Raw genomic sequence first — 12,698 nt, 5'->3', positions numbered from 1 at the left:
TACTACTGTGTTATTATGTTGTTGACTTGATGATTTTCGTTTCTGTTTTAGAGTATCTGTACTGTTAACACTTTTTAGTTTGAGATTGTTGCAATGAAAACGGGATTTCACAGCCCACACCTCACGCCATACAAAATGCTAATTTTAAACCAATTTACACTGCTTATTAATTCCTGCAGTTAGACTTGAATTGTTGGTTACAAACAAATGTTCTATGATTTGTGTTTTACTCAGCTTAAAATGATTAGTCTACTTTAATTATGCCTCAGTAGTACCCTTCATGCTACACTTAAAACTTAGTTTTATTGGAAAATGTGACATGTGAAGGTGAACCAAAAAAATATATATATGTGAAGAAAATAAATTGTCCATATACAAAAAACATTTACTTTTTAAATAACCTCTGTCTATTAATTAAATAAGGTTTTGTATTCCGCAGTGCTTTATCATCGTATTCTAAACAGGTTTTACATGATTCTAACCTTTAAATAAATCAGTTTTGAAAAAAAAGGTCCCAATTTTTATGAGGAAGACGCCATCTGAGTTATCCTCCCCAAATTCCATTGGAGGGTTGTGTTTTTTTCAGTATTCCTTTTTGGATAAAATTCAAACCAACCACAGGTGAAATGTGAGTACAATACAACTTTTAATCCTATTGCCACCTTGGCATTTTATTTATTAGCAACTGCTTCTGTAACAATCATATTACTCCGTAAAAATTTCTTATATGCATTAGGACTGATCGAAGGGCTCACATTTCAAAATAAATGTTTTGTTCCGAGGTCATTAGCCCATACCCCACTGCTGCCATTGGATTTACCTTTTACTGAAGTTTGCATAATTTTTTTATCCTGCTCTTTACCTGTATGTGAAAAATATGTCAGGTGACAATAAAAGTGGATCAGGTTGGATTAGTTTGTCTAGGAAGTGATAATGATATGTTTTAGTTGCATTAATACATACCTATATAAATAGCTTAGATAGTTTTTAACAGGCAACAGTTTCAAAGCAAAATTAAAAATGAAAAGAGAATTTATTGTTTTTCTTTTCCTGCTGCTGTTGATAGAGAGAGACACTGTCTGCAGCATTAAAAAGGTGCCGGTATATCTACAGGCAGTGCTAAAGGCCACAAGTCACGTTCTGGGCTGGGCTGAAAAAGAACATTTAGGCCTATCCACCCAAAATGAAATATATATATGGAGGCAGTATTTTTCAATCAAGACATTTGTGGAGCCAGCAGGATAAAAATGACCCTAAAAAATGTATTTTTATTTAGCATCTTACAGCTGACTAGTTGGCATTTAGCCAAATCCAGTTACAGCTTATTTAGCTGTCTACAAAAGAGATGTTTTATAAAATGACTGAAGTGGTTTTACAGAATAGACTCTCTATTTGAAAACTGGAAAAGTAAAATGACAGCTACAAATACTTCTGAGGAAAGTCTTACCTGTTCTTCTGTTAGCCATCCCTAGGAACTGCATACAGTACATCTACGAGAAAGAATCTTTTTTTTTTTTTTTTTTGAATGCTCAAGGCCTAGTTTATATGCTCTTGAATCAAAGGAATGTAGTAAATAGACACCATGGAATTATGCAAGGCTATCGCTATTGAACAAGGAAGACAGGGCAAAAAAAAAAAATCTGTTGTCAGAACAAAAGCTTTGAACCCAACCTGTCTGTCTTTAGGGTTGTTTTTTTACAGAAGAGAAAAAAACAACTTAATACACATTTATCATACAGTGGCTAGCATTCTTTAAGTTATGGAAGTCAAAGCTGTATGTCTATCTTGGTTATATATGTTTAACTGCATGTACCAGTATATAACTTTTATCCATGCATGTGTGGGTTGAATATAAATTATATAGTGTCAGCATTGTGTGCATTGCCTATATATATTTGTGTAACAATGTGTATATTAAAGTGAACTTCCACCTGACATTTTATATTATGTTACATGCTGTGTACTCCTTAGCAGGAGTTTTCTTTCACATTTGTTCAATTACTGGCTCACTATGTTTCCAAAGCTATAAAAAAATATACCTACACTTCAAGTATGCACCATTATTGTTTCAGTCTGATTGAATTGTCCTAGATATTCAAATTATTTCTATAACACTTTCAAATTAAAGTTAGTTAAGACACTTTCAGTCATTTGGTATTGAGAAAAATATATTGATGCTTGACATAACCCACAAACTCACTGTATTCTATCACCTGTTAATTAATAGAGTCCATTGCATACAAAGCGAACATTAACCCAACCCGATAAAGAGCATTAAATGCAATGTTAGCTATGCATTTCTGTTCCATGCACTTTCAGACCTGGCGTCATTTGAAAGCTGGTACTTTTGCAGGGATGTAATATGATAACTCCAGTGGGGTTCTCATTAATGTCTAAAAGAGGAGGCTCTGTAGGGGAAATGTATCTCAGGCAAGTAAAGTATTTAATGAAGTGTATTGATAATATACAGTATATATGTAGTATACTGCATTAAACATTATATAAGACATTATAAAATAGTACAAAGGCCTTTTGACATTCCTTAGTGAAAACTCCAGTTAGTAAATACATAAACTGAGCTCGCAATTAAGACCCTGCATTATTCATCTGCATAACCTTTTCCCCACAGTGTATATTATCCTCAGTCAATATACTGTGATCTCTCAGAGCAATGATTACCAAATTAGTCCAATTTGTTGTGGTTTTGTGATGTATAGTGTACTGAAGCAAGCCTGCTTATCTCAACTTTAAAGTGGCCATTCAGAGCCATTAGAGCAACATAATTTAGTCTTTTCAATCTATAGTAATTTTTTACAGAAGGGCCCTTCTATATTTTTCTTCCTGTAATCATTCCAAAAGCAGTGGATTGCTACACAGCAGCCCCATAACAGGCTGAAGGGAAAGAATAGAGCTGCAGGTTTAGTTATTCACGACTCATTTTCATGATTAAAAAGGTGCTGTAATGGAATGGGCTGCAAATTAGTTATAATATTTGATAAAGGTCACTATTAAAACTGAGTCTATATTTTACCTTTTCTGGACAAAAGAGGCATATGAGACAGAAAATGAACTTATTAACCAATGGACATCCTCATCTTTAGAGATCAACTTTTAAAAGAGCCAGACTCCATGTTAAAGGGATACTTTTCACCAGTTACATTTTCATAATATTTAATTTCTTACATGTTTAATATACTATTATGAATTAAGGGGTTTTAGAAATGACCACTAGGCGCGTGCAACTGTGAGATAGTAAATAGAAATTTGTTTCACAAAATCATTGAAATTATTGCTGAATACTCTTATTGGTCATTTTTTAAACCATCTCACTTAAAAAAAATCAGCTTTAAGAAGCAGACCCAGTGGTTGAAGAAGTTCATGTTTACTGTACTGGTTATTAGTCAGTAAGGTAAGTGACAATCTAAGCAGGAACAAGAATAGAGAAGATGCATAATAAGTAAGAAATTGAATGTTATAAAAATGTAGATTATATTCAAAAAATCACTTTAGGTGGGATTGAAGTGTTTTCTGATTTGATTTGTTCACACAAAGAAAAGTGTTTTGTTGAAATGAAATAAAACAGCACACACTGGATGTACACTGAGGCATAAGCTGCCTATGGTAGTCCACTTTGCTTTTTATGTCAGTTGTTTTAGTTAATGTATAAGCTTTTTAAAGTGTTTGGTCTCACAAGAGGAGTGTTAGGACTTCTTGGTATAGCTGACATGTAGTCTCACAATAGACCAAGGTTCAGTTCATTCACATATTTTAAGGTTTATTTATTTTTAATGAAAATGTTAATTGGGACTTGAGTGATAAGAATGTAGTGTCTGTTTCCTAATACATAACTTAGAATTACTAAAACAATTGATTAAGTTTCATTTTTTATTTCTGTACCTGTTCTTGAAATGCATTCTCTTTTCCCAAGGTTGCTTACCTCTGCCCTATGACAACATTGTGAGTCAGAATAAAATGAATACATGGTGGAATGATTGTACCCTTAACCATATCCATGAAACATCACTTGTTACATTTTAAATTCTTTGGCTTCTAAACATTCTTTTTCCGAACTACACTACATCCATTCATAAACCTTTAATCAAAGTTCTAAAAGTTCTGAAGATTATCAAGATGGGTTTCAAAGAATACTTTAGCTTCCACAACAGTTGTCAAAAGGCAGACAGGCCACCTGTTTAAACTTGTTCCTGCTTTCTGTCATTTCTTGTCCTTGAATTGGCATGCAAGTGGTATTTCCAAATGCAGTTTAATTTCACTTTATATCTCGCCTCTCATTAATCTGGTCCTTACAGCATTTAAAAGATTCACTGCACTACACAGCTGTGTAGAACTCAGTTTAGGAGTACATTATGTTATGTATGACAATGGTGTCCCAACAGTGGTGTTACCAAAATATAAAATAACAGTATTCTAGGCTACACATCTTTTGTAAATCCAAACTAACTTTCTCTAAATAATTATATAAATACAATTATATAAAACAGTTAACAGCAAACAGCTAACCAATCAAACTTTATATATTAACAGAAAAAAGGAAATAATCAAATATATAAACAAATACATTTAAAGGACAATTTTATTAAGATCAAACGCTGCAATATATACTGCAGTAAATTTATTATCCAAAATAATTGCAGTACAGCAGAAAAGCATTGCATAGAGCAGCATGACAAATCTTGCATTTTCTTGGCTCAGTGGATACAATTTTAGCTGGCACTGCTTAAGTGCTTTAGAGAAAGTGAAAGTTAGTGCTTTGTGAAGAACATTCATTCCACATAGTACATACCCCTATCACAGAGTCAATGGAAACTGTTTTAGAGAACCAAAATGCTAAGATAGATGCAGTGTGGTTAAATGAGACAATGCTCAACCTGACACAGGAGGTATTGATTATCCTAAATAACAAATGTCTTACAACCCTTACCTAACAGTAAAACAGGCTGCAATCAAAATGTTCACAGTCACATTGCTGATGTTTTTGTTGTCATTGTTGATTTTTGTTCATGTGTACTAGTTTGTTACATTTTCCTTTCTTTGGTGGAATGTTATAGATATGGTACTGTAGAGCAGTATGCCTTGTCAAACACCCAGGTTGTCCAGAGTCAGACAACACATTAGAGATTTTTTCTGCCATTGAAAATGAATTAACAGGCCAGCATGCACATATTGTAGCTAAATAATTTCAAAGAAGATAATTTGAGTTAATTCAGACTAGATTAGTGGGGGACTATGCCAAAGGATTAGGTTCTAGGGCTAAATGCCAGTCCAGAGGCAATACCATGACACTAATAGTTCCCAATTCTTTTAGAGCCCATTTAAACAGTTTGAAATGCATAAGAAATTAGTATCTGAGTAAAAGGGTAGAACCCCCTGCAACAGGGTTATTGTGAGGGGATTTAAATTGACATATTTCACATTTTACCCTGTCCAAGGTGGATACCTCTGTGTTTGGGACGTTTCCATGGACCACAGCCAGCATAAAACCAAAAAATATACCTTAATTTTACACAATATATGTACAATACAGGAGGTCATTTAGATATAATTGTCATGCCTATAAGCTGTAAAAAACATGGTTACAGTCAAGCGGTGATTGACTAATTATTATTTGTTTATTTAGCAGACTCTTTTATCCAAGGCGACTTACAGAGACTAGGGTGTGTGAACTATGCATCACTTCAATTACATCTCACCCGAAAGACAAAGCACAAGGAGGTTAAGTGACTTTCTCAGGGTCACACAATGAGTCAGTGGCTGAGGTAGGATTTGAACCAGAGATTTCCTGGTTACAAGCCCTTTTCTTTAACCACTGGACCATACATCCTCCTAATTCTAGCATGATAAGTTTGTCATTCTGACCTGAACAGATGGATAAATGTGGGTTTGTAACCTGCTTTAGATCTACTGGTGAAATGAAAATCACTACAGAGGTTATAGTTGGATGAGACTATGAATAGTTTCAAAAACGCACTGGACAAAATCTGTCATATACAGGTGTTTAGGAATCACCCTACAACCCTTCCCTTTATTGGTATATATAAATATACAGTTATATGTTCAAAACCCCGTCACAGTTTCCAGTAAGAAATAAACTCATAGAGCTGTGTAAATCGAACCACATCCTTTCCCTCTACATTCTCTAAATACTGAACCACATTTCTCTCATTTCTCTGGTTTCAGCTCCTCTCTTTTCATCAAGCATTCTGGTTAAGCTCCTGTAAATCATACTACAGCCTGATCTCTTAAATCACATTAATGTTAATGCTTGGCACAGTGTGTATGTATCCTTTCATTCACAGAGTACCAAATAATGTATTGACTGCTACTTTGTCTAATGATTTCTTGCACTCTTAGTAAAATAAATGAATCCCTACTTCTACCTTTAGAAAATAAAATGTAAGCTATATGGCAAAATACTTTCAATTAAGTTCCAGAGGGTCTTATATTTCAGCCTTATGGCATCTACTAATCAACATTTTTGAAATGCTGTCTCATTTCTTATATTACACACTCCAATTGAAAGAAAACACAAGTGCGTTCCAAGTAGATGAAAGAGGGCCGATGCTAGTTCGATGCTTAGCATGCATCCCTACACGTTGCTGTGTTGTTTTCATGCTTCTAGTACAGTCCTTTACGGAGATACATGATTTTTTAATGGAAATCAATACGATCCTAAAGTTTAATCATACTACCTTTCTAATTTGTGCATTTACCACCTTGGTGATTAGTTTTTTGTAATACAGTAATACAAGTTATACAAACTACCTCTTACTTACATTTCCATTCATTTAACATTAATATTCATTTATCTTGCACCACACTAATACATATTAAACCCCAAATATTCAAAAGCCCACTTACAGCTTATCTAAAGCTTCTAGAAATTGTTCCTTTTCTCAATTTGTATGTAATTACATTGTTACTAATGGAACTTAAAATTAAGCGTGAACAATTAGTTTTCCACATTCCATTTCTTCCCAGTGATCTCTGCTTTAAATGGTTTTGTCCATTGCTTTCATTTGCAGTGGTTAATAGAATACAAATCATAGTTGTCCTTTGAACTTGCGGTACCATTTAAAAAAAATAAAAGAATAATTTAGAGCTAGCAACTGTACTTGTGTTAATCTCCCAAACAGGATCATTCCACTTGTCAATTTAAATAATTGTACTCCTACAGTTTTGCATGCATTAAACATCCTTAAATAACACAACATCTGCTGGTAGTCCTTGGGGTCTGCTTTGCCGGTAATGTCAAATGATGTCATCATTTTGTAATGTATCATAAAATGAACTGAGAGAAACAAGAAGCAGGCGCATTTGTCGTTTCGAAGTATGTAAGGATGGTTACTTAAAGAACTGATATTATTTAAATGAAGACATTGTTAAAATCAATCTGGCAAAACTCCCAATAAACATCCACAGTATGTCTAACAAATTGAAGGTGCCACAGTGATATATTAAGTCCTTGTGCATTCTGCATAATCAAAAATTCTACAGGGAAGATGAGAAGAAATATTGACCAGCATGCCCTGGCAAAATTTATGCCAAGAAATTTCTCTTATAAAAATACCTTTCCTTACCTTGCTAAGGACAAAGTGTTAACTCCTATTTTTGAAAGAAAGATCTTTAAAAAGTGCTGTCGAGACCTTGAAATATATCACTTAGTTGTTTGGTTCTAGTTTTGAAGTTTTTCTAAATGCTTTACAAATATGTCCCAGCACCACTAAAAGTGCTATCCTGTTAAACTTGCTAAGGCATCAAAAGTCCTGCTTAACAGTGTGGGTACAAAAATAAGCTCTTAAGTGGAATCTGATATTTTGGACCCTGTATTTCAAATGAATTACACTTCAGATTCATCATTTATTGCGCAGATTGATTTATCTAACACCTGCATAGCCTCAGGATTAAGTCCATTATAAACTTGACACATCAGGCTTCACAGTATCAAGTTTTCTGGTATTACTCATGCCTGGATAAAACACAATGTTCAATAGTATGTCTCTTTACCCCTCAGGCTCAGGGTTACATTCCAATTGCCTACACAGAAAATGTAATTTTATTTATTTATTTATTTGGTTGATTACATAGAATAATATATGTATTTGATCTTTTGACCCATAAAAGTGTGAGCATAAATTCAGTTCCTTTGTATTATATGGCTATGTATTCCGTTTAAAAGTAATAAATGCCCACCAGTTCCATTTATTTTGCATGTCTTTATTAAGTGGTTGGTTGGCACGATGCCTATATTTACAGCTAATGGGCTGGGCCAGATTTACTGTGAAATGTGTACCATTGTTTTGTTTTGAAAAATAAAATTGTTTACAAAAATAGTAATAAGAAAGTCAGTAGGTTCGTTAAGGTCTCACAAGCATGCATACATTGTATTCGACAGTGGATAGTGGGGTATAGCTTACCCAAATGATTTAATCTTCTAGTAAAACAGCTAGCAAAAGAGACAATAATAGTAAAGGATAATGGACAAAAACATTCCAATGACTTTAAAAAGAGAGTTCATAGGGAACTTTTATATAAAAAAAGCAGGAAGTACTGTATACATTTGAACAGGTAAAACCAAGCTTTTTTTTAAACAAATATAAGCCATATTTTATGTTGTTTTTCCACAACATGGTAAAATGTGTCAAACACATGACCCAGAAGGTGTGTTATTTTTCACTTGGGCTCTTGCAACACCTATCCCTGTAATCACCCCCTGTCTTAGTCATGCTAAGGAGATAGCAAAAGTTTGCAAACCTGCCTAACTTAATGGTGTTAATCTGAAGATACTGAAAAAGGCCTGGCCAGAACATAATCCCCATTTAGTGTAAAAATGCACACTGAAATAGTTACTGTTGAGTGTACTGTATGTGTGCATGCCTAGTGTACTGTACTGCCCTGTAACACCTGTAAGTCGCCTTGGATAAAGGCGTCTGCCAAATAAATACAAATAATTATAATAATAAACAACTGTATTACAAAATACAAGTTAACATCATTAGGCATGAAACAGAAACAGGACATAACACATTTGGAGAATTTCTAGAATTTAAATGTGGTTTGTTCCTCTTCTCTAAAGACAATAACCCACACTGAATGTGTATATAAGCAAGAGAAACTGACAAAAATAAATTGCTGTTGCCCCTGGTTAAGAGAAACCAGTGTAGATGAACAACTTGGAAAGCCCAAGGTCTGTTTATTTGTTGTATGCTTTGTGGCATGGTATTGTTAATATTGTGTGTTTTTAATGTTTTGAATGGGATTGATTAATTTGCAAATCCAATATTGCTTGAATCATATTTATGCCTTCAATAGAGATTGTCTTTTAAAAAAAAATGTAAATAAATGGTGTTACAAGCCTCCAAAACTGAATGTTTAACCCAGCAGAAAAATCTGACAGACTGTGAAACATTAGGTTTAGAATTAAATACATACCAGCAGGGAGTCACTGTTTACTTTGCATATGCTTAATCAGAAGGACATTGTGAAGGGTATGCAGTATGAACTCTTTCTCAGAACAGCAGCTGAAAGCACTGCCTCCTGGAGTAGTTTGAGCTGAATCAGTAAGTGCATTGGCAGTGAACATTAATACAGCAGTTTAAGAGTTAAATATCATTGTCTTGTTTACAAAAATAGTAATAATTCTTAAAATGTGTCATGAAATAAAGATGTGTGCAACTTTCCTGTGAAGGTGTGACTTCACTGACTCGTGCGTGTTTGCTTGTGTGTGTAAAATGGAATTGTAAATTTAACAATAACTTCATTCTCCTTGGTACTCAAGTGGCTTGTTTTTCCAATCACTATGGTCACGGCAGACAGGGATTAACAAGTTTAGATGATGTCATTGAATGCCCTCTGTTGACCCTACATTACTCCCATTGTATATCAATCAGTACCACATGTATTCCAGTTTACAGGTAACTAAAAATGCATGATACAAACCAATCAGCATTTTATTTTTAAAACATTCAATAAAATATGACTTCACAATGTCAGCCATGAATAAAGACTGTTATAAAACTGCCATTCTTATTTCTGCTGAGAATGTTTACTAAATTTAATGATTCAAATATTTGGTGAAAATATGTGCATTTGCTCCTGAAAACCGAGCTAACAGGATTCTGATTTCAACATGTAATAAACACACAATACTTCAAAGAAGGGAAAAAGTAGCAGTAATTTAATTATTTTTATGAAATGCCTATTACAATTTTAAATTGAGATACAGATACTGAAGTCTTGCAATTGCTTTACGGTAAGCCAGAAGCCTAGGTGAATCAACCTCTTAAAAAAATTATTAAAATGTTCTTTGATGGCAAAACTTGGAACAAATATAAATGTAATAAAACTCAAGGCTATAATTTCATATACATTTCATAAACAATATATTTTTTTACGTGATTATTATTATTATTATTATTATTATTATTATTATTATTGTATTATTGAAATGTATTTTTGTTTACGACTGTAAGTCGCACTGGATAAGGGCGTCTGCTAATAAATACATATTATTATTATTATTATTATTATTATTATTATTATTATTGTTGTTGTTGTTGTTGTTGTTGTTGTTGTTGTTGTTGTTGTTTTTGTAGTAGTTGTTTTTGTAACATTGGGGCCTTGGGGTAGGGTAGGGTTAGGGTTAGGGTTAGGGTTAGGGTTAGCATTAGGACTTTGGGGGTAGGGTTAGGTTTTGTGCATTAGTGTTAATATTAGGGTGAGTTATTATTTTGAATTGCTATTGTACATATAGACCTGTAAATGATATAATGACTTGCTCTTGTAAGGAACACCACAAACCTGACTGTTTCCAAAGGTTAAGGACAACAGAGTTTGGCAGACAAATGTAGTTTTGTCTCATCTCTGAACTGTAAGGCTACAATAATGCAAATCCTGCCACAACATGTTAAATGCTTGGATACAATTAAGGCATAAGGGTAATGATTTTTGGGAGATTATAAGTTTAAGACATGTATAGATTTGTTCTTTGTTGTCTTTATTAAAATTGGCACAGTTGCTGCTGCTACATGTATTGCAGTTATATCAGGTATCTTGTCAGATAAAAAAGAACACTTTTTGAGATCTGCATTCTGTTTCAATTTATTACTATACCCTGTCTGGATTCATGTATTGTACTTGAAGGAAATACATTTATTTTGTCCTGATTTTAATAATAAACAGTCTGGAAGCCATGTATTTTTGTATTTCATGTGCATGAGTACAACAGCATGGTTGTTTGTATTATGATAATGATTCCCTAGGGAACTAAGCTTCGCTTACACATCTGAAAACTTAAAAAGACATATGGAGCACACTGAAAAATAACCATAATCCATTATGTGTGAATTTTTTTAATCTTTTTATTTTTATTTTTATTTTTAAACTGCTGCCCTTGAACTCATAAACCTGCTCCATTACATGCCTCACCTCTGGGAGCAAACACAAGTGGGATTAATATAGAGATAAGGAATGTCGTACGATCAATAACATTTGCTGTGTTATATTGTGTTATATCTGATAATAAAATAAGAGAAACCAAAAGTTTTATTGTAAGTAGGGCATGATCTAACAACATTTTCCTTTCATTTTTCCTTTCATATTTCATTTAAAGTAGCCGAGAAAACTATGACTGAAGGATTGCATTCCTGTTCAAACAAAGATTTTGTTTAAATGTGTTTTGTGAAAAAACATTGATCTCCAATGTTTATTTTTGAATGATGTTTGATGTCAATGCTGAGAATTAAATTAGTTTGGGAGCGAAAAAAACGTAACCTCCCACAATGCCCTGCTCTGACTTTGATTGGCTTAGCATCACACATGTTAGAAACACAGTGTTCCAGATACAGACTTAGATGATGATGTGGAAAAGAAGTGTCAACAATTTCCCATCAGTCCTGATAACATCAACTTTCCAGATAACAAAGAAACCTGGCATGTTGAAATTAACAGTGGAAGGATACATTTGCATATTTCTGTAAAAGGGAGTATATATTTGAATAAGTTAAGTAATAGAGTAGTAGTATTATCTCAATCATTGCTCATTAAGACATATTATAATATTTCCGTTGCTTTAGGCTAAACCTCTATAACAGGGGAGTTCAGTTAAATGTTACCATCCATGGTTTATCCAAGAAATTATGTAATCTCCCGTTTTCTTTGATCAGGAATGTATGGCATTTGAATTGTCTATTTGCTGCAAGTTGTTAAACAGGTTCCTAAAATAATTATGCCAAAGCATTACTATAATGGGCCTATTAACCACAACTTTTTAAGATTGTACATACAATCAGATAATCACTTAAGCAGAGACAATGTTCCAACAAATACTATTTAACCACACGCAAAACCACAATTATTTTTAGTTATCAGGTGTAGAAGAGATTGTGCCAGGACCTTGTTGTAAAGTAAAATATGTTATTTCCATATTAAATCCCAGATAATGCACTCAGGCACTGCCAGTCCACCATAGCAAAGGGAGGGCAAGGGAGTAGTTGTAGGGGATAGTCTATTAATTCAGTTGGAACCATAACCCTGTTTTATAAATAGAATAAATATCTTATTGACCCTAATTTTTAGAATGCACAAATTAATTGATAATGCAAATCAATGACCACCAAAGTGACAAAATAAATACAATAGAGAGCTGGTCCCAATATTTGTGTTATTATTACATTTTAGAG

The 12,698-nt window shown here is 33.5% G+C and overlaps 1 protein-coding gene across 1 annotated transcript in view; it reads right to left on the bottom strand.

Moving 5' to 3' along the window:
* Positions 1–1,481, bottom strand: part of LOC117410738 (activin receptor type-2A-like) — a 47,813-nt gene extending 46,332 nt beyond the window's left edge. The window contains exon 1 of the mRNA XM_059032375.1: positions 1,448–1,481. Within this exon, the coding sequence (XP_058888358.1) occupies positions 1,448–1,481 (34 nt within the window). The remainder of the gene's footprint in view (positions 1–1,447) is intronic.
* Between the last annotated feature and the right edge of the window lie 11,217 nt (positions 1,482–12,698).

The sequence above is a fragment of the Acipenser ruthenus genome, chromosome 10 (assembly GCF_902713425.1).
Source record: "Acipenser ruthenus chromosome 10, fAciRut3.2 maternal haplotype, whole genome shotgun sequence".
Classification (NCBI taxonomy): domain Eukaryota; kingdom Metazoa; phylum Chordata; class Actinopteri; order Acipenseriformes; family Acipenseridae; genus Acipenser; species Acipenser ruthenus.
Note: the sequence above shows the minus strand (reverse complement) of the source record. Positions and strands in the feature narration are given on the sequence as shown.